The sequence below is a fragment of the Bombus bifarius genome, unplaced genomic scaffold (assembly GCF_011952205.1).
Source record: "Bombus bifarius isolate JDL3187 unplaced genomic scaffold, Bbif_JDL3187 scf7180000008013, whole genome shotgun sequence".
NCBI lineage: Eukaryota > Metazoa > Arthropoda > Insecta > Hymenoptera > Apidae > Bombus > Bombus bifarius.
Window position 1 is genome coordinate 97,011 of NW_022884389.1, and position 24,058 is coordinate 121,068.

General features: G+C 30.9%; 4 protein-coding genes across 5 annotated transcripts in view; 2 read left to right on the forward strand and 2 right to left on the reverse strand.

Annotated features, from left to right (window-relative positions):
- Positions 1-6,457, reverse strand: part of LOC117206903 — a 51,987-nt gene extending 45,530 nt beyond the window's left edge. The window contains exon 1 of the mRNA XM_033446603.1: positions 6,069-6,457. The gene's annotated coding sequence lies outside the window, so the exon portion shown is untranslated. The remainder of the gene's footprint in view (positions 1-6,068) is intronic.
- A 961-nt stretch (positions 6,458-7,418) lies between these two features.
- Positions 7,419-10,464, forward strand: LOC117206905 (nuclear pore complex protein Nup85). Its single transcript, XM_033446607.1, has 8 exons — positions 7,419-7,647; positions 7,925-8,360; positions 8,449-8,828; positions 8,904-9,223; positions 9,290-9,507; positions 9,599-9,817; positions 9,915-10,014; positions 10,085-10,464. Exons 1-8 carry the CDS (start codon positions 7,618-7,620, stop codon positions 10,293-10,295), a joined length of 1,914 nt encoding a protein of 637 aa, XP_033302498.1. The 5' UTR covers positions 7,419-7,617; the 3' UTR covers positions 10,296-10,464.
- Positions 10,465-12,796: 2,332 nt separating this feature from the next.
- Positions 12,797-21,851, forward strand: LOC117206908 (leucine-rich repeat serine/threonine-protein kinase 1). 2 transcript variants are annotated; one of them, XM_033446610.1, is made up of 3 exons: positions 12,797-13,159; positions 13,350-13,562; positions 13,644-21,851. In XM_033446610.1, the coding sequence occupies exon 3, from the start codon at positions 13,652-13,654 to the stop codon at positions 21,035-21,037; it is 7,386 nt and encodes a 2,461-aa protein (XP_033302501.1). In that variant the 5' UTR covers positions 12,797-13,159; positions 13,350-13,562; positions 13,644-13,651; the 3' UTR covers positions 21,038-21,851. The 2 variants fall into 2 exon arrangements, with proteins under 2 accessions (XP_033302501.1, XP_033302500.1); XM_033446609.1 differs by having other exon boundaries at positions 12,797-13,562.
- LOC117206916 (7,8-dihydro-8-oxoguanine triphosphatase-like) lies at positions 21,428-23,665 on the reverse strand. The gene is made up of 3 exons (XM_033446621.1): positions 23,230-23,665; positions 22,342-22,487; positions 21,428-21,975 (listed from the first exon to the last, which is right to left on the reverse strand). Exons 1-3 carry the CDS (start codon positions 23,379-23,381, stop codon positions 21,782-21,784), a joined length of 492 nt encoding a protein of 163 aa, XP_033302512.1. The 5' UTR covers positions 23,382-23,665; the 3' UTR covers positions 21,428-21,781.
- Positions 23,666-24,058: the final 393 nt, after the last annotated feature.

A 24,058-nucleotide genomic window follows, 5' to 3' on the forward strand; every position in this document is an offset into this window, starting at 1 on the left:
AACGTCGGTTTAGTAGTAGTCGCCGCCTTCCTCCAATCCAGATGATCCCTAACGTCGACGATCCATGAAAGGCGTAAAAACTCGGTGCCAGGATTCGAACCCAGGTCCTAGGCGTTAGTAGCCAACTACATTAACCACGTCGCTACCGTCGTCCCTGTTCATCCAAACTCGTATAACCTTATTTATATCGCTCGAAACAAAATACTTTTTCATATTTTACATTTTTATCTAATTTAAGAAATGTCATTTTCGTGTTTCTACGTCCATTATCGATGAATCACTATGAATGATCGAACAGATATTAAACATTGTCAAATTTTAATAGGCAGTTAGTTAACCGTGTGATCATTTTTAACCAATTCACGCTATTCCATCCGTATGAAAATTCATCTCGCGTGGAGAAGCTGAATATGGGTCATGCGAATAACCTTTTCGATTTGGCAGCAATCGTCGTGGTCCTTCAAAATCGATTGCACTTGTATTAACGACAGATGAGCGTGAGTTTGAAATCGAGCATCTTGAAATTCACGCAATACACGCCGAAATACGTAGTTTAATAGATAACTGGCTTTGATTTCCACGAATTTTCGAGCCTGTCGAAATTTTTCCACGGAAAAGAGAATCTTTCTAAAATTAGTTGATTAACACGTTCTGCTGTAAATAAAATAAACGATATGAGTTGCGTACTAAAATAATAAAGAATATTGATTTATGGATAAATAGGAATTATATTAAGTGTCTTACGTTCGTTCCCTCGGTTCATAAATAAATAAATAAATAAGTTTTATAACAATTTTAATTAAGTATTGAATTGAGAAGTATGTAGAGCGAAAATTATCTTCCAAATGATAATTAGACACACTCGATTATATTAAAAACAGAGTACTCGTAATTTTTTATTGCTAAACGTTAATCTTATAAGACAAAAAAGCTACTTGTGTCAAAACATCCTAACAGGGCAGAATGTTTACTAACAATGTGTCTATTATCAAACATAACTTTAAATGTGTATTGTCCTAATGTCAAGCGCATAATTGATGTAAATCATTTCACATTAAATAAACGATTTAAATCCAGGAATTCCAATCGATCTGAATTTCGTTAACTGAGTTTCGTTTTTTACTTTTTCAACGAAATCAGTCGTTTTACACGTATTCCAATTTAGACGCGCGTCCCAATGATAAAATACAATTTCTGTATATTTTTTGTAGACATACATGCGTTCCTATATTCTGTATATTTAACACGTGATAGTTTATTTGATACACAATTGCCATCGTTTGATTTCCGATAAAATATTTATTCCGAACCTATAGAAAAATGAAAACCTTCGCGTCTCGACAAAAAAAACTGTTTAAAACAGTCCATAGAACCGATTGTATTCCAACTCAGCTTCGTTTCAACAACAATGCTACTTTTTATTTTGCCAACGCACATCTCAATTTTTTCCAATGCTAAAAAACGATTTCTTTATTTCTCTAACACGCGATAGCTCGTTCGATACACGATACACGATTGTCGCTAACAAAATATTTACATACATACAATGAACTTGTGAAGGAAGGACTGAAACTTTTTACGTTCAACACATATTTCGGCGACAAAATACTTAAATCAGTCCACGGAACCAACTGTATTTGATCTTCGTTTCTAAAATAATGTTAACTTTTATTGCTACAATAAGTTTCGATTCAAAGACTCGATTTCTTCATTTATCTTGACCAGCTGTTAGTAATAACATTAAGCGCTCGTCTTCATAGCGCTAATTTTGTATTTCGTCAATGCCCGTTCTGATTTCCTCCAATGCTAAAGCTAAAAACGATTTCTGTACAATTCGTTCAATGTACATTAGTTCATAAAATTATCCGAACCCTTACAATAGAAAATTACGTGTTGTACGAAACTGATCAACACTATGATAAGATATGACTGTTTGTAATTATATTGGTGCAATTTGGAATCAGTTGATGTAAATGTTCATAGAAGTTACGAGACAATCGTCGCTAACGTACACAAAACGTATATAAAGAATTAATACACAGCACGAATAGTGGTCTTAAACATAGAATAATAAATAGTTATAAATTGTTTCATTAAATGTTGTGGTTTACTGGTATATACGATCAATAATTTTCTGATCAAATACTCCGGTGATTTATATGAAGTGTATACTTGTAATAAATGTCTGCTAACTTCTATATACATCTTCAGAATAGAATTTTCCGACGACTCCGCGACATAAAGCGCTATACCTTCAGAGCGTAAGGCCGGCATGCCTAATGTACAATCGATATCCCTACGGTCTTTTCGCCGAATATTCGGAAGAACGCATACGCGGCAACCGTCACGAACATGTAACAAACGCGTGCGAAATGGGGATATCGAGGGGCAACAAAGAAAATAATCCGTTTGGTTTTGAACGAAAGATTCATTCCGTTTCGAACAGTGAAGTGCGAAGAGTCTAGTGTAACAGCGAAGCAAAGCGTAATTGTTAATTGTTAAATAAATCTTTTTTGTTGAACATCAAGAGTATTTACTGGCCACTTTCATCCAACGTCCACCTCATCTATAATCGTGACAATTTTGTCTCATTATGGTGCTAATCAAATTTCAGAATCTTTCCTATAAAATACGCGATATATTCGTAAAAGGTTTTTATAAGTGTTCAAATACTTTGGTGACTAGCTGTATCGTTATCGGCGTTTCCTTTCGAAGAAAATATTTGTTTTGAAATCCGTGGAAGGGTGAAACTCTTTGCATTCGTCGCGACGTATAGTATATTGCAGGGAAAAGATTGAAGGAGTCGATAGAACCGGTTCCGAGTCCCGTTTCTTTTGATCCCCGGATTCATCGTGTTTCATCGCGTCAACACGATGCATTTGACAAAAGAGGCACGAGCACCGAGATTCGCGGCTAACAGAGGACATACCATCAAATCAAACGAGACCGAGAGCTAGGTCGTGTACCGCGGCTAAAAACACCGAGGATACAGCGGAGGAGAAAGTTCGATCGCAACGAGAATGACGTGTGCTGAACACTCGACTTTCGACATCACGAACCTCTTTGGTTTAATCCAATAATCGCTTAATTTATCCGTCCGATTCTCAATTATTCATATTACTGCACGCTGGTTAGGAAGTTCATTTATAAGTAGACTATCGATTTTTATACAAAAATATTTAGGAATATAAGTAAAGAGATGAGAACCACAAAACGAAGATAAGGTAAGTATAATTTTCTTAATTTTCTGATTTTCATGTTATTTGATGTTTGAAAGTGTGTGGTTTATTTATTATGTTATTTTAGTTATTATTATTATTTCTATCTTTTATTACACGCCTGTATGTATAGGCTACAATAGGTTTAAAAAAACTTGTAATACCTAAATGTTTAAATTTATTTTCACTTTATGAACCGTTTTACTGCGTCAAACTGTATCAATCTAAATCATTATACAATTAATGGAATATTTCTTGCAGACAATTTAATGAAATGCTATTTTACAAGTCATAGTATCTCCTAGATATTACTTATGATTCATCCATAAAAGAGAACTATGATGTTTGATTGGAAACATCCAGAAGCTACTGTATTTCTACTTTTGAAAATCTTTTGTCGCCTATTTTTTATAAATAATGTATTAAGTGTCATACAAGAAGTCATATCAGAAAATCAGTCAACGTGGAAAATATCATAACCTGTGTAGTATGTTCTCGTTTTATAAATCTAGAAATGTAGAATTCGTAAAATAATAATAAAATATTCAACGTCAAGACGTAAAATGAAGGTTTTCTAAATATAAAATTGTTATAACGTTTTGCAAAATTTTTATATACCACAGATAGAAAGGAAAACAAAGGGAAGTTAAAATATACAAAGCAGAATAAAACTTAATACATATATTAAAACTTTGTATAATCACGATTCCTGTTGGCTATAAATTTTGATGCGATGCGCTGTATCGCACATTTTTCTAATTAAATATTCTTATTTTCAGCTAGAAAGGGGAAAGCACCGATGCATTGTATGCATAGTTAATTAAAGAATTCCGAGAGAATGACAAGACCCAACCATACTTCACACATTCGTCCCATAGTTTATACGGAATAAAGAAAATTGCGATCCCTAAGTGCAGGTTGCAGTACATTTTCGTTGCATTTATTAATTTATTTTACCCTCCTAACCAATTAAGCACATAAAACAATTATAATACGTTTAATTAATTTCGTATTATGCTACATCAAGTAAAATACCTTTTGCCAGATTTACTTTGCCAAGTTGCTACTACTAGAAATTTATGTTACGATTAGTAAAAATAAAATAAAATAAAAATCAAAATGTTACAATAAATAATAAACAAAAAACAAGAAATCACCAATCGTTTAACAAAAAAAACATAAGCGAAACAAGGTGAATAAAATGTTTCTGTTATTTTGTTTCACCCCGAGCAGTCATCGACCGAAGTAGTGTTTACGTATTCAGAGATCTTTAACCTACTCCTTATCTATGACCCTAAGAAAAAGAATAAAAAGAAGGATATGTGACGCTTGACAGCAATTTTATTTACCCATCGCATCAGAAATAGGGCACTTTAAATTTGATTTTGCTAAAGTAGAAGTAACTTCCTTGGGTGAAACAAATATCAAATGGTTTATCAATTTTATAGAGAACTTATTCCAATATTTGAAACACAACATACACATTTTTCTCATTAAAAAATTATTTCCTGGATAGAGTGCAATAAATTAATTATATTATATATAATAATATTTTAGAAAAGATGTTTTTTTATATATGATTAAAACAACCTGTTGCTTTAATGATATGTAGTATCTTTTTAAAAAATTTTTTTTAAAGAATCATCGATTTTATAGTTTTCTTTGTAAAGGATGTAAGGATACACTGATAACAAGGTCTTATATAATATTCTCATTTAATTAAATTATGTTACAGGTTAAATATCATTAAAAACTATTCATGATTTTTAATTATGTAGATAATGAGTTAAAAAATAATTCGAAATAATTAGATATTTTTATGTATCTTAGTAATTTCTAAAATCTTTTGGTTTAGTAATAGATCGGAAGAATGAAATGACATTCCCCGAACTTTCAATCTCTATAAAAATTGGTGGGTTCAAAGTATACAGGTAGCACGTAAGTCTAAAATATTTTTTGACCGACTCAATTATGTGAGATATATTGACAGATATTGTCTATTTACGGTTTGTAAATTGTTTTTGTATACTGTTTCTTTCGTTATTCGAACTCTACAAACATAACCTGTTGCGAAAATTCAAGATACAACATACTGCATGTATATACGAAATCTATATACTCCATATACGGACGCTACTCACAAGAAAGTCCAATAATCGATTAATAAATCATAATACTATTTCGAGTATTAGACAAATTTGTGTGACTCTGATCTTGTCTCGTTTCATTTTAAGCAGATATACGCTCTATTTATTAATATTAATTTTTCATATACATCTAATATATATATATATATGTATATGTATATATATGTATATATATGTAAAAATTCTGAATAAGTTTATAACAAGCATTAATACGAAATTGTAATGTATAAAGTATTTTGGCAAAAGTATTGAAATATAGCTGTAGTCGCTAGAATTAAGACATATCAGCGAAAGGTGAAAGGGGAGGCCAACGAAGTACTGCGTCGTACGTAGTAGTCAACCACGTAGTCGGGCGAAATTTTGCGCAAAACGCCAACTGTGACTATCACCACGACTTTTAAAAACTCATATAGTCGATATTCTTACTCATGCTCCTAATAGCCAATACGAAAAGCCGATATCAAATTACATCATCTTCTTTGAAAACATGAGTCTTCCTCAAATTGCAACAAACTTTCGTTCAAATACAATATAGCAAGTGATTTCGAGCGTTTGCCCGTCTATGCGAACAAACGAAAATGATCAAAGAAGCCGGCAGCGAGGCAAGAAAGCGAAGCAACTATGTAGATCGTAAATTCTCCGAGCGATTGATTACCCGATGAGCAAACGAAAACAGGAAGAAGGTATGTGCGTATCCACTTACCTGAGTTTTCTCGAGCTTCAGACTTCCGTGTAGAAATAGTTGGATGAACCAACCGATGCTTCACGCCATGGATCCCCTCTGCAAGATGCTTCACTCGCGAGCTGCGACGCGGGGAAAGGGATATCACCTCTTTCTCCCCTTCTGTCTAAACCAATTTTCCAGACAACCGGCCCCACTACTGAGATCGTTACATTTTCGCGTGCAAAACGACCCTATATCTAGCCTTCCTGGATACAGCGTCTCTGCTACTTGTGGGATTGGTACGTGGTGACCCGGCCGGACGCGAACGAGACCGCTCTCTCCTTTCTTCTCTCTTTATTTCGCTACGATGAGAGACGCGCACGCTCCAGCACGAAAGCTCGACAACGAATAAAAGCCCAACCGCGATCAGACGACGGAGCCAGGACGCGCCTTTCGAAAGCACCGCGCAAGCTCAAGCTATTCGTGCACAACCCGGTATTCGCGATCGTGTTAAGGGTCGTTTCTCCTCGGCTACGTTCGACCACCAATGGTAAACCCGACCTGCTAAGAATGTTGTGTGTGAGACTGACTCGTGCTTTGTTATGCTTAAAAATTACAAAAGCTTAGAAAAATGTTACTGAAATAACCTTTGTTTTAGCAACGTTGTATTGCTTTAATTTGTAAATGATATTTATAATTATGAACAAACGTTATTGGATGTGAATGTTCAATTTGTATTTGATATTCGTGTAATGAGTATTGAAATAATTTCGATGTTATATAGTGTATAGCTTCGTTAATTGGTAATGACTCGATGTATATGATAGATCCAATTATATGCAGTATACATATATATGTCTTAAATGATATTGAAAAATATTGATTTTCGATAGAGATTATAAAATTCTACGAATCACTGGCATTATAATACATTGGTTATTTGGTAATTGATGTAATGGTTGTTTTGTAGAAAATAAATTTTTTAAAACATACGGTAGTATATTGGACATGTAGAAACTAAAAAAAATTAGGATGTAATTATTGATTATAATTAATTTAAAAATAAGTAATTAATGTGAATAATAATTATTATGAAAATATATTTTAATAGCTACTTACGCTTTGGTATTACATTTAACGTTGATCTTTTTGATCAATGTTTCTTTTCCCGCAAATTTCAGACTATATATTTACTGATAATTATCAATCAAAGGTATGAAATCATAGACTTTTACGTATAAAATACAATGTTGAATATAATTATAAGACAAAAACTTTATTTATATATCCTGTCAAAGTTTTGAGTCTTCTTAAAATCGCAGTATGACTAGTACATAGACTTTGTAGGTTTCGATAGAACGTTTCTTTTCATATTATCGATAGTATTTGTCGAGTATCGATATGTAGGTACAGTACGGAATTATACGATATATCGATAGTTTCCCAATCAAATACAGGTACCAATAGTTGACAGTACCGTGCATTTAACTCTGTGGAGAAATAATAAAGTTAATTACAAATAAATTGATGTGAATGTCATTATATAGTAAAGTATACTTGGACTAATAGTTTCTTTCTCGTATTAAGTATGGACGAAAACTACAGTCCTCCTACAATCGTAAGTAATAAAACTTCGTGAACCACATGCATGCTTTGAATTAACACCTAACCTATATTTCTTTCGTTTAATGCAATTAATATTGTCCCGATCTTATAAAACTCATCTGGCATAATAAAATATTTACAATTTTATTGCACTATTTTTATTCTTATACGAGTTATTTAAAATGTATAAGGTTATATAGCTTACTCCATTTTAATATTATCATATTTTATATTTTAATTATATTTTACATTTATAAAAATATATTAAGAAAAATATTTTTTATTTGTAGGATATTCCAAATACTCCTAAACATCTATGTATTACTGGAAGTTGGGTAAATAGTAGCAGAATCAGTATATATATGAATAAAAGATTTCAAAGTTCAACTAAAAAAAGTTCAGAGAAATATGAGCCAACGGTACATATTTTAAAGCCAGAAGTAATTCTGTTTTCTCCACAATTACGTAAATTAGTAAACGAAAGTAATGGTGTCTTTCTATCCATTCAAAAAATAAAATCTTCTTCTGGAGATGTTAGACCAGAACTTTTAAAACATAGCAAGCAATACAGGTCTATTTTAAGAGCATGTATAGAAAGTTTGCAAGATATATGTGGAAAATGTTTGACTGATAAAAAAGAATCACTAGAAAATTTTCTGACCATTTTTTATCAAATAGAATGTATATGGCACTTGATCGAAATCCTTTATGTAGATATAGTACCAGGTAAATTATTTTGTTTTAATTATCTATTAAAAACAGAGAATGGCAAATATATATTGAAAAATCCTAATATATAATATTTTTAATTTAGGTGATGTAGTATTACCACAATTGTTAGAATGGATTAGATTTCATTTTCCATCTAGAGAACTTGTAGCAGTTAAAATATTAGCCCAGAAGACAATCGGTGCTGATTTGGAGTATCCAAATTATTGGGAAGCTGTAATAGGCTGTGCATTACATGGAAAGTTAGATTTAGTAAGAGCTTTATTAGCATTACATAGCAAAGCAGATCACCCTGCTTTTGTAATGGCAGAAAATATTCTTAAAACAATGCCCATCTATAATGTGTATGGTGGTTATTCTATAGATGGATTTACTACATGTTGGAAACGTTGGCAACTAGAGTTGTGTTCAAATTTAAATAGTAAAACTTTTATCGTTGATACTTATTTAGAAATGATTATGAAGGTATCTATATAAATATATACGTGTACAAATACAATAACATAATGTTACTTAAATTATTAAAAACATTTAATGCAGTTAATTGCAGGAGAACAAGATATATTGTGGCAATTTTCACAATATACAGATGCTTGGTATGAACTGTTGGCAGCAAAGTTATTTTATACTTCTCCATGTTGTAAGCAACCTGAACTTTCTCATCATGCTAATAGTATTTCCAAGAGATGGCAAGCTAATAGACCTTCTGATAATGCTATACGTGCTGTTATGGAAAGCGACTTACACCATGTTATTAAAGAAATACAATATATGGGTGATAATGGATGGTTTGCTACTCATTTGGTAGATCTATTATATGTTTGTGGAAAACTTAAAATATTGGATAGAGATCAAATAAAGTAAGTTAGTAGATAATTTATGTTATATAAAGTTTGCAAAATGAGAATTATTTTATTTTTTATCAGAGTTAGCAGTCAACTTCATGAATCTCTTATATTGGAATATGGGAACACATTAATGGCACATCATTCTTTGTGGCAATGTGGTGCAAGTTACTTAATACATTGTCCTATTCAAGGCTTAGCTAGACTAGAAATACTGTTACAGTCACTTCCAATGGGGTCAGAAGCAAGAGTAAATAAAATTCTTGATATAGCACGAGATAATAAGATGGATCATATAGGTTGATATTGTTTCTCAAATTATTATATACATATATATAATTCATTTTAATATAAAACATACTGACTATATTTAAAAACTCTCTTTGTTAGTTACTAGCATTTGTAAAATTCAAGGACTAAAATCTATGAGGCAAGGAAGATTGGGAAATGCACTTGCATGGGCATTAAAAGCGCAAGATAGTGGTTTTATAACATATATTGCAGATCAGTTTTTGAAGCGTTATGCAGAACACGGGGAATTGGATTGTCGTGACCTATTAGAAAATTTAGGTTTTTGTATGATGGCTAGTGATAGACTCACATTCTTAGGTAAATCAATTTTGGAGTTTGAGTTGAGAAACAAGCAAATTTTTATTAAGAAGTTGAATTTTTATTCGATTATAATTTTTATTGTTTTTTACAATAGGAAAGTATTGCGAATTTCATCAAATGTATGGCATTGGAGAATTTAAAGAAGCAGCAAGTTTATTAGTGTCCCTTTTAGTTTCAAATTTAACACCAAAATAGTAAGCTATCCATATGTCTACACCCAAACTTTAAATTGAAAAGCAATTTAATAGAAAAATTTTATTTCAGCTTTTGGTCGATTCTTTTGTCGGATGCTATTCCATTATTAGAAGCCAAAGATGTAATTTTATCTTCCAGTGATTGTTTTGAATTATTACGTTGTGTAGAAGCACATGGAGATGATCTAAAGTTTCAAAATAAAATTGAAATCTTCCGACTAGCCGTTGCTAGGAATCTAGCTCGAGCATTGAGTCTTGAAGGCTGCCAAGTGGAACATTAGAAGATTTATTATCAATTTATTATATTAAAGAATTTTTTAATTTTTTAATTAAAAAAGAGTTTCCATGCATAATCATCAATGTATTCCATTAAATCATAGTACATCTTCTTAATATTAAAAATATAACGATAAATTTTGTAAATAAATATTTTTACATATACGATTTTTACATACGATTAAAATTATTTATAACAATGACAGTGGACTTCATTAACATTTCAATCTCAAATATGATTCTTTTTTACTGTTATTAACACTATTTCGTTATGATAAACATCTAATAAGAAATAGATTTTTAATGGAATATATAAAATTCTAATAAAAAGTAAAAGTAAATTTCTAATAAAATGTAACTATATTAGTAGTAATTGTAGTAATAGAATACTATTATTAATATTTATTCATATGTATATAAGAAACTATAAAAATATTACATATAAAAATTCATTGGTTTTCACACATTTGATATTGGGACCAAGGTTTACTCTCACTTATAATTAACATACACAATATTGAATTAAATTTTAATACATACCAAATTACATTAATTCTTTAAGACGGATATAATTTCAAATAATCTTATAAAAATACAAATAATCTTATTATCTTAAAGTATAATATGCACTATTACAAAAAAAATTACATAAAAATTTGCAATTTGTGTATCTACAAAAAAAAGATTACATATTTTAACTTAAATAATCTATTCAATGGTAGTAAAAGTAATTGCATAGTGCTACCCATATAGTGCTATTATCATGCACTATATGTAATGTAATCAATTGATAAAAAAAGTCAGTAATCACGTTACGTAATATCAGACATAATACCACAAACGCGGTATACAGAGGTGTATCACTCAACATAGGTGTAATAATATAAGTGTTTCGAGGTTAATATAGCTTATATTATTTTTGTATAATTTTCAATGTTACCGATTTTTAACCTAGATTCCAACATTAGTAACAGATAGAATTAAAATTAAATCTGATCATAAAATAATACAAACAAGACATATATATATATACAGTACGTGTACATAAAAATTAATTAATTGATTCACGTAATTGTAAGCAGAAATGTAAAAAAAGTCCAAAAATCGTGTATTTTGTAGCTTTTTAGATAACTTATTTTTACAAATCTGGTTTTACAAATATTTACCTTGTGCATCCGAAATTTGAATAAATTTTACGTAAAAGAGGAACATGACCGCTTTTCTTTCGTATACATAAATTACTATGTCTTCCTTACTTTCCTAATTGTACGTAACTATTGCTACTTCAATATTATTTCCATTAATATATACTTCTTATTGTTTATATGATTAAAGTCATGTATGATGACACATTTATATTATTTATATTATTTATATTATTTTATTTTATTAAAAGAGAATCATCGCATTCGTCATAACAAATTTAAAAAGGTCCAATCTTAATTAAAGGTCATCAGTGAAAATTTGAATCTTTATGTTTTTCATAAAATCTTCGTGAAACTATTAGGAATAGATCGAAAAAAGATAGATAAGGTATTTCACGTGAAAATGTATCTAAACGCTATGTATCTTATTTGAATGGCGTTCCAAATGTTCGAATGTGCTTTTATATTTGAAAACTGTTTCGCTTTACGCGAACACTTTACGCAATGATTCTGGTAACAGCTATTTTGTAATTGTGAGGAAAGACTACATTAATTTTGACTTTTTAGATAAAAATCCTAATCTTTTTTACCGTTTTGTAGAAGAATGAATTCTTATTGTGAGTATATGTGAAATAGAATATAAATCTAAAAGTTGTAAATAGATAAGTATCACGAAATAATGTTGGGAATATTCTACAATTTACAGTATTAATATACATTGCTCGTTCAATGATCGTAATGTCTTCAATGTGAAATTTCCTCTTATAGAAAACATGTACTTATTGTTAGATGTGTGTCTAATTTATGGAGAAAGTAAAAAAAAAAATCGATTTAGGGTTTAAATTTTGTATGTACCATACTATATCAAAAATTAAACTATCATCGGTAAATTGCTAAAATTCTACGATATACACATACATATGTCTATGAATGTACTTATATATATCATAATATATAAACATTATATATATACATAATGTAATAGTATATATTATGATGATATGTATGATTAAAACGAGTTCAAATAAGGTCGCGTTTGAATTTATACTATCTTACAAATCTATTAATAATGTTCTCTTTACGCTGTATACAATAGGAAATATGAGAATGTAATTTTTCATTCATGAATGATTCATTACGTGTGGGGTGCAGTATGTCAACAGTTTACTATGGATCTAACTATACGATACAAAATTTTTACTCGTAGGTGCAACGGAAGACGTTTTTTTGCTACATTCACTGACTTTATCACTCGGTGATTGGACTGATTATATTTTCTAAATCCACCACTTTAAAGCATAGGAAACATAACGAAACCTCTAATTTTTGTTTCGGTATTTCATTTTGTGTGGCACAAAGTCCCATAAGACAATATATGTACTTTGTATTTCGTCTGTGGTAATGATATTTATTTAAATCGATCCGATGTTATTCATGCATAAAATTGTAGCTAAAGGTGTGTTAGGTGCGTACAGTCGATAAAGAGAACTGACAAAATGGCGGTCGCTAAGTATTATGTTTAATATCATTCTGGTTTTTTATTCCAAAGCTATCATAGAAAACAAGCTACTATTTTAATTGTCAGTCCAAAGGGAAACAATTAAAAATTATGAGAAGAAATTACGCATGTACAGTGAACAGTGAAAAATTTGAAAATATTAATCGAACATGATTTTTGTGAATATTTTTAAACCGTACTCCAATTGATATATTTTGACATATATGTGAGTTTTGTATTTATGCACTAAATTTTAAATTATAAACAAGGTTGTTATTTAATTACGAGAAGAAAGTAACAAGATTCGAAGATTCTATTTAAAATATATACAAATATTTATGTAAAAACACGTAAATAAATAATCGAAATTTTACAAATGTATGTAAACAACTTTAAATATTTAACTTCCACTTTAGACACAGTGGATCTAAAATTTATAAAGAATGGTGCAATTTTTTGCATACTAAATTATATTGAATATAAAACATTCAATTTTGATCAAATTGAGAATAAAAAATCATATGCAAAATATCACAAGAGAAGAGTATACAAACAATATCACTGCATAACTGATGATCAGATGAATTTATAATCATGTAATCAAGATATTTATATTCAAGATACAGATAGTAAGTATAAAATAATATTTTTGCAAGTAGAATGTATATTATAAAAATATGAATATAAGAATATAATGTAAATATTTATAGTTTACATCATGGAAGATTATACTCCTATTGATGAAGATTTTCCTGGTCGTCTGCTACACCAAGCTGCTTTGTGGGATAATGCAGAATTATTAGAAGATCTTCTAAGAGGAGAGCATGCACAGTACATAAATAGTCAAGATTCGTGGGGTAGAACACCATTACATGCTGCAGCTATTACCGAAAATTCAAGATGTTTGGATGTACTACTGTCTGCAGGGGCAAATCCAAATATTCCATGTGGGCCACGGGGTCATTACCGGACACCGTTACATATTTGTGCAGAACATGGACATAGTTCCAACATTGAAAAACTTTTAAAATTCGATGCAAATCTAATGATCCAAGACAATAATGGTGAAAGACCATTAGATGTGGCTGAGAAAGCTAAGCAAGATGTTAGCATAAATTTGCTCAAATCAGCAGCTGAAAAGTATGAATTGGAAAAACTCGCAGTACATGCTTCTTTGCGTGCAATCTGTATTCAAGGAGATGTTGTAGCAGCTAAAAATCTTATTCAAGGACATACTTCGGATTTGGAATGCATTATCAACATGGCACCAAATGGTGCAAATACTCTACTTTTTATAGCTTGCGAGATGGGTCACAAAGATATAGTTCGTTTGCTTCTGGATCATGGTGCAGATTGCAGAATGCATCCTGTTACCAAATACTGTCCATTATATATAGCTTGTTACAACGGTAAAGTAGAAATAGTGGAATTGCTTCTCCGACACTTTCCTAAACAAGTACAATCTTTAACTGTGGAAAAATGGTTACCAATTCATGTGGCAACTATAAATGGTCATCATTTAGTTATTGATTTACTATTGAAATTTGAATATCCACAAACTACGTATCAACGCTATAAAGACTCATCCGGAGAGTATGAATACGAAATGCCATTTGATATCAATACTCAGGACGTTACGGGACAAAATGTTCTTTATATATCTAGTATGCTTGGAAACATAAAAATCGTAGAATTACTACTAAATTATAAAGTAAAAGCAAGAAAAATCAAAGAAGAAGATATGGGGGTGGCGCAGCCACTCCCGATGTCGAAAAGGAAGATTTCGAGCGGTATACAAAGATTAATGTCTAGTTTAAATTTTAGAAGCAAAGCGTTCGATAAAAAAGATGACAATATGATATGTCCATTAAACTTAGATTTGTATTGCAACAATGTTACCGAAACTGCTTTACATGCGGCTGTAAAAGGCAAGCACACAGAAGTAGTTACCGCTTTATTATTGGCAGGTGCCGATCCTAATTTGCCTGTAAAAGTTCCTTATGATCAGAGTGATCCAGAAAGTAATTACTCTAGCGCGTTAATTATAGCTTGTCAACAACGTGACATAAAAATTGCAGATCTTTTACTGAAGCACAGTGCTGTAGATAATACATGCAAAGCAATCAAAATCGCCGCACAAAACAGAGACGAACCTCTCACGGCAAAACTTTTATCTATAAAAGCTTACCCTGATTCAGAATACAAAATTAACAAAAAAGCTATGACCGAATGTACCCAAACTTCTCACTTTTCTGCACTATCCTCTTTTGGAAACGTAACGTATTCGACGCTATTTCCAAATACACCAACGATGATTAATTGGCATGATCAACAATGTCATCTTTCACAAATACGTGCTCAGTGGTTGACAGATGCTGTATTACACGTAAACAAAAAGCTGAGTGCTAAAAATAACGACTTGGTGTTATATGCTATCACAAGGATAGATATCTCTCTTAATTCTATCACTTCTGTACCACCTATCATATTTTATTTACAAAGCCTGCGATACCTCAATATGGCTCAAAATAAAATAGACACTCTTACAGCTGAGCCAAAAAGTCCTAAAGATAAATTATGTCCAGTTTTGGAAGAGATGTATCTTCAGGACAATCGATTGGAACAATTGCCGGAATTCATAATGAATTTACCTGCATTGGAGATTATGGATGTTTCAAACAATAAATTGCAGTGTCTTCCAGATAATTTATGGCGAGCACCGAAATTAAAGGAATTGAACGCGTCGTTTAATCTGTTGAAGATTTTACCTAGTCAAGTTTCGCAAAATATTTCACGAAAAACACAAAGGGAGGATTGTTTAAACAATAGCCCTAGCAGTCGAAGTTTAGCATCGCAATTGGCTATATCACGTGAAGATTCCTTGGAGTTTGAGTCATTCACTAAAATAGCGAATGCACAAATTATCGAGATGGATCGCCCTCATGTTTGGACCAAATCCGTTCAAGTATCAGAAAAGGTTTCAGACGATAATGAAAGTGGAGCAAGGTCGGTGCTTACATCCCTGAACTTGGCGCATAATTTATTTAATAGTATTCCAGTAGCTTTGCCATGCTTAGCTGTTAATCTAGTGAGATTAAATATGGCTTATAATTCTCTTCGATCCATGAGCCATATAACATCATATCCGGCGAGTTTAAAACAGTTAGACTTATCCAATAATCAAATCTCTCGATGGCCCAGTTTACCACAAGTGGAGGGTGCTGACTTGATGGAACAAGCAAACACTGCGTGTTATTGTCCCGCAACAAATGTACAGTCACCAATCGTTCCAGGCAGTAACAGACAAACGGCTACATCATTACGCGATGTAGTTCTCATGTCGGTTTGCACGCATAGACGTCACTTACGCTTAGAGAATTTAAGAACATTGATTCTTGCTAACAATCTGTTGAGCAGAATTCAATTAACATCGATCGATGACGGGGAAATGCCAAATTTAGAAGAGGAGAATATAGACAGGGACACAAGAATCACTTATTCTGGCTCAAAATTGTATCTTCTGTTTCCTAATGTTAGTATGCTCGACGTTAGCAATAACAAATTGAAAGAAATTCCCCAAAACATTTACGAGCTTAATAATCTATCTGTTCTAAATATAAGCGGTAATCCGGAAATCATCGAATTGCCACCACAAATGGGTCTGCTTTCCCGTTTGTGGAATTTAAATACTCAAGGTTGTAGATTGCAAGAACCTTTGAAAACAATGATCGAATCGAAGAAATATAAAACAATGGACGTGATTGGGTATTTAAAATCAATTTTAGAGGACGCTAAACCGTATGCACGCATGAAGTTAATGATCGTAGGAATTCAAGGTATCGGTAAAACTAGCTTATTAGAACAGTTGAGACAAGAGGGTGAAGTTCCAAATAAAAAAAAAGCTGCAGAACACTGGGCAAAACGAATGGGTAATAAAAATATTAACGCGAAGACTGCCAGAGGAACAACGATATCTACCGTTGGCGTTGATATAGGAGACTGGATTTATGAAAAAAAAGTGAGAGGTCAGTCATCCCATGGCCCAGTTTATTTTAGAACATGGGATTTTGGTGGTCAGAGAGAATACTATGCAACACATCAATACTTTTTATCTAAACGAAGTCTATATTTGGTTGTATGGAGAATCATCGATGGTTTTAAAGGTGTATCTGAAATATTTCAATGGTTAGTAAATATTCAAAGCAGAGCTCCGAATTCTCCAGTAATCATTGTTGGGACTCATTATGATATATCGTACGAGCATAGCGAGGCGTTACAACAATATATCCGTGATAAGTTTATAAACGTGGTTGACGCTGAAAAATGTGGCTTACCAAAAGTCATGGAGACTATTGAAGTGAGCTGTAAAACGAAGCACAATATAAAAATGCTATGTAATTTGATATACGATGTTGTATTTAGTTTAAGATCACCCGGAAGCAAAGAATTATTGCTTGAACAAAAAGTTCCTGCCAGTTATCTTGCCTTGGAAGATGTGGTGATACAGCTTGCACATGATAGGAAATTGTCTGGTGCAGATCCGGTTTTAAAAGCTGATCAGTATTACACAGCAGTTAATAACGAGCTTCAAAAATTGCATAGATCATTTAGGGATCCTGCTGAACTACATCAAGCAACACTTTTTCTCCATGAAAATGGTATTATTTTACATTATGATGATGCTACGTTAAAGGATTTATACTTTCTTGATCCACAGTGGCTTTGCGATATGTTAGCACATGTAGTAACGATACGTGAAATTAATCCTTTTGCCAGGTGTGGTATAATGAAATTAGACGATATTCAACATGTTTTTAAATCCTCTACGATATCGTCTATAGATACCCAAGGATATATCGTTAGCTTGTTAAATAAGTTTGAAGTTGCGTTAACTTGGGATTATCGTACTCTATTGATTCCTTCTTTATTGCCAACTGAAGAAGATATTTTAAGAAATAACCAAATAATCAAAATTCCTGTAAAAACACGAAGCTGGCACATACGTTCTAAAAAGATTACATCTCCGATGATAACATTTCAAAATTGTACCGGAGAAAGTAAATCAAGTACAGAATGTGTACTAACGTCTAGGTCACAACCAGATTGTTCTGTCACGCGGCTGCTTTTAATGTCTTATTTTCCCAGTGGTTTTTGGTCGAGGCTCATAACTAGAATTTTAGCCGACGATGCTATTGTTGAGATTGTGATGTCATTTCTAGCGCCTTTCAAAGATTTCGTTGATGATAATATTTTTGTAAGCTTGTTAGATACACAAGCTGAGTGGGTACTCTGGCAAACAGGGATAGAGTTAAAATATTCTAATATTACTTTACTACGCCTCAAAGAAGTCAATTACAACTTAAAGAATTCGCCGTATGATTATAGACAGTTTAAATTTAAACTGAAACAAGATGGAATATGGTGTACAGTAGATTTGAAGAATTCGGCAATTTTAGAAATTTGGTTTCCAGTTGATACTTTAGTGATAAAACAACCTATTATGTCAGACTCAGCTGAAGAAGAACCAATGGGCTATCAAGCAATTGTAGTAGAACCTCGACCAGAAAGTATGCCACAATTATTGGCGCTAATAGTCGATCATATTGATATTTTATTAGAAGATTGGTATCCTACATTAGGAACACGTTTTGTGCATACATCCGAGGGTAAACTATTAGTCACACGATTAATACCGTGTCCACGCTGTTTATTAAATAATGGAGAAAACGAAAATGAAATTAGTGATACTGATCGTTTGACGGAAGATATTCAAAAATATTATATAAATAAAGAAAGACAAAGCCAGGATAGTTATAAATCTGATGGCGATAGCGGTGTAGGATATGATAGCTTAACATCCAGCAGAATGCCATCTTTAGAGGGTCATCCAGATATTATTAAACAAAGCACTCATTTTGAAGGTATTTTAGCATATTCCTGGATGGTTGAAGAATGCATTTTGTCTGCCTATAGTAATAAACCAATTAGTTGTCCTAAACACTCTGATATACCATTGTCACATGTAGCTCCAGATATTATTTTTATGGATCTAGGATCAAAACACTTAATAAAATCAGAAGATGTTAAATTGGGGAAATTATTAGGTCGTGGAGCATTTGGATTTGTATTTAAAGGTGTCTGTCGCTTACCAGGAACTTATCACAAAGTTGATGTTGCTATCAAAATGTTGCAACCAGTTCCACCAGGTCCAAATTCAAAACAATCTGCTATTCTTGCTTATAAAGCTGCACAAAGTAAATGGGATAGAGATCCTTTACAGTATGCTTGTAAAGCCTACTGTACTGCAAGACAAGAATTAAATATTTTGTTGACACTCAGACATACAAATATTGTACCTCTAATTGGAATAGTGGTTAGTCCACTAGCACTAGTACTAGATTTGGCACCAGAAGGTGCATTAGATAATGTATTGAAAAATTACAGACGTTCTGGTGCTAAATTAGATCCATACACATTACAAGCTATAATTCTCCAAGTAGCAAAAGCAGTAGAATATCTTCATCAACAACATGTGATTTATAGAGACTTAAAATCAGAAAATGTTTTAGTTTGGCAGATGCCTTTACCATTTCAAGATTACCCTGAACATCCTGTTCATGTTAAAGTAGCTGATTATGGCATATCCAGACTTACATTACCAACTGGTGCTAAAGGATTTGGAGGAACAGAAGGATTTATGGCACCTGAAATTATTAAATATAACGGCGAAGAAGAATATACTGAAAAAGTTGATTCCTTTTCATTTGGAATGTTTATATATGAATTGATCACTTTAAGACAACCATTTGAGGGCCATGAAGCAGTTAAAGAATGTATTTTGGAAGGTGGAAGACCACCATTAACATACAGGGAAACATTTCATCCTTGTTATGCTCTTGATTTAATGGTTATATGTTGGGCTCAAAATCCAAAAGATAGACCTACTGCAAGTCAAATAGTTTCCATTGCATCAGCACCTGAATTTACCCATCTTATAGATGTCATATTATTAACAGAAAGAACTCAAGTAACTGCTATTACTATGACAAATAGAACTATAGAAGAAAATTTAAGTGGAGATGAAATTTGGTTTGGACATAATAATGGTGAAGTTGATATGTTATTAGGAACTCAGAAAGGTTGGTTACAACATGTTAGGATTGAAACTCCTATAATACCATATGCAATGTGTGGAGTAGATGGATACATATGGATTGGTGATGATATAGGGCAAGTACATGTTTATTTAGGCAGTAATTTTGGTTGTGTTGCCAGTTATAATCTTGAACCTGATCATAGTATGGAATCTAAAATAGTAGGTCTAATTTATTTAGAACAAATAAAACAATTTGCAGTAGCACTGCATAGTGGTAAGACATTTCTATTGTCAAATTCTTTCACACAAATGAAAAAGATGGAAATTACAACTGATATTCAAGATAATATAAAGACATATTCCTTGGCAGCTGTTTATAAAAAGAAACGAATATTGGAGTTATGGGTGGGACAAAGTTTTGGTAAAGTATCAATTTATGTTTTAAAAGACAACAGTTTAATAGATACAGTACAACTTTCTCATGTAACTGGAGAAACAGCTATTAAAAATTTATTTGCTACGCATTTATTGAGTGCTGAAAATTCTGTGTTATCATACACATATCCTGGATGTATTGTGTATCAATGGGATGTGGATACTAGGCAAATAATAAATAAATTAGATATGTCTAAATTAGTACCTTGTTCAGAAAGTTTAAAGTCCATTTCTATAGAAGAAAATTTATCAACAGAAAAGTGCCAAGTAACAGCTTTGGAAGCTTGTAGGAATCAGTTATATATTGGTACTACTTGGGGATGTATTGTAGTAGCTGAATGTAACTCTCTTAGACCGATTACCGTTTTCAGACCTTTCGAAGGTAAGGTATGTCAAATAATATCATTTAAATCAACAGATGAAAAGAAATTAGTACTAGCAACTGTTGGCCAAGGTTACAGAAGTTTAATTTCACGATATACAGATTTTCTGATTGACAGTTTAGATGCAGAAGATCTTAAGCATAGTATGTATGCTCTCTTATGGAGATCTGAACATTGGTCAGCTGCTTAAATATAATGTTTTATGACAAGGTAAAGCCAAGTGTGCTTTATGGTGCAAAGATAAAAGTGATATAACTGGTTGAGAATTCTATACGTCCATGATATATTTTAGTCTGTAGACTTTAAGCTTTCTATCTTGCCTCATCTTGTATTTTTTGAGCTGAAGATAAAAATATTTATCTTTTAATATGTCCAAGCTAAATGGTGCTTGATTGATATATTCTCTGCAAATCTTCATTTACAAAATAATCATAATTTAAGCAGGATATTTTTATCTTTATGTGATGTATCACAGTATAGTTTTATAACTTATTATATAAGTACTTAGATTTTTAAAATAATGATATATTCATTTAATAAAAAGAAAGAAGTAGAAAAAGGGATTATTAGCCTCGCAACATATTTGAAAAATTATTTAATGATCTCTGAAATATCACAAAATATTTGTATATCGGATACTGTTTAGCATATGTGCTTTTAGTTGATGGAAAATCAGCAAACAGGTACAATTAATGTAGTACCAATGTAACATATTTGTATAATGTCTGCTTAAAAATCTTTCTTGATATAATCTAAGATTAATGAGTGATAAAAAGTAATGATTACAAGATGGTTTTATTACTAAAAAGATTATCAAATTAGTATAAAGCCAAATTTTATTATAATTATAAAAATGTGAAAGTGAATTTTTTAATAATAATTAACATTATTAATAATGTATAGCAGGGTGTGTGTTAAGAATGAAAGGTGAATGTTATGAGATACAATCTAATGCTGGTAGTTCTTCCATAGTTTCAATGTTATACTTAAGAATTAGGTCTTGACCTCGGTACAAAAAATATCCTCTGAATAATTCCCCTCGTAACATATAAGGGAACCAATATTCATCATCCGGCCACATTTGTTTGAAAGGAATATCTTTCAAATTATACCATTTTGGTCGCATTTCTGAACAAAAGAATATAAATATAATTACAGTGTATTTATTATATTTTTAAGTAGGTATACGTTAGATATTACAAAAAAAGTGTAATAGATATCTTTTTAAACTTTTTTATTTTGCTCAAACATATTCTAGTTTCTTTGTCCTTCTAATTGTTTTTATAGTTTGCATAGTTTAAACAAAAACATGCAATTTCATGATTATGATTAGATAGATATTATTGCAGTATGATTAAAATAAAGAAATATAGAGACATGGAATAATAACTAATATTGCACATAAAAATATACATAATTAATAATAAGAATAAATACTTGATAATAATGTAATATTAATTTTAGTTATAATATTAATGTTTGAAATTTAAATACCTTCAGATTCTATTATCTTTCCACAATACTCATATGTTTCAAAAACATGAACTTCTAATAGAACTTCATCTCCCTCAAATTCAAATTCTAAAATTCCAACTTTTTTTAATTTTTGTGCAGATAAACCACATTCTTCTTTTAATTCACTATAAAATTATACACTGATAATTTAAGAAGTATACACTTTAATTTTTATTTCGTTTATGTGTGATAGCAATATTCTAAAACATTACATGCAATAATCATATTATATTGCATACATTTTATTTTTAACTTATCTTAAATATCTTTTCTATTATTTTTACCAATTACTATCACAATTTTAATTTAAATGTAATATTTTGTATTTATTTAATTATTTAAAATTGTACCTGTGTATACATGATGATTCATGAAAAATATTTTAGAATTACCTTGTAAAGGTATTATGTGCAGAAATAGATTTAAATAGGATTAAATAAACAATGTAATGCCATATAACGTTTTTTAGATATATGGCGTTATTAGAAACCATAAATAAAAAATCTTGTGTATAACAATTTTGTTTCTATATTCTAAATAAAAAGATCTCTGATATTCATGAATATTTTTTCTTTAACTTTGTCAAATTTATATTATTATTATTTTCATGACTCATCCTGTATATAATTAAACAAAGTGATAAAAATCTTTGTTAAAATTCGTTGTTATTTAATGTATCAGTTATTATGAAATATAAGATATTGTTGAATATAATATTCTCAACTTATTACTAACAATAATTTCTCTTTTTAAAAGTTTATATTATTTAGTTCATATATAGTATAGTAGTACAGTGAAAATTTAAATTTACAACGTTTTTTTCGATTTACATGAGATAATTTCAGTCTGTTATTTAAAATTATTTACCGCACAGCTCCTTGAAAAATTGATTCTCCAGGCTCCACTTTACCGCCAAAACCGTTCCATTTATCTTTTCCGAATCCTCGTTTTTTGAAGCCCAATAAAATTTCTACTGTTTTTCTAATAAAGACTAACGAAAAAACTTTTTTTGTAGACATTTTGATCTATAAACTTATCTAGAAACTTGAAGTTTTATTCTATTTTGCGTGTGATAAAATTCTTTTGCAAAATTACAACAGTAATACATTCATATGGTACTAATTTTGTACAATTTAAAGTTGAAATTGATTTTTGGTTCTTTCTTTAAATAAAGGTTGAATTTGCAATAAGAGAGTTATTGTATAATATAAATTTTCACGCTTTAATTTGAAACGTAGTTGAACTGCTTGAAAGGTTATGCTGCTATTAGAATACTTAAAGTATACTAACAATAAGGGTAGTTTCTGAACGTACGTTTACACATATTTATTATATCCTCCGAAATGTTATCATAGAAAATTTTATGATGGTATACCTTCTATAATGAAATACGTACTTTTACCACCTAATTTATCTTGTATTACTAATTATATCTTAATATTTATAATAAATAAGCAGATTAGCACTTTTATTAAATTATTCATTTTTTTATTTCAATTGAACGCCACATCAATCACTTGTATGAGTTACTAGTGACTCAAGGGCTAGGTTTATAAATTTTTTTATACAGTTTGATATGTTTAGGTAGCATAGTAGCGTGTAAACTATTGTGTAGCAATGATATATTACAAAATTATATATACATTTAAAGTGATAAGGAAAATCCTTATATTTATTAACAACATATACAATATTA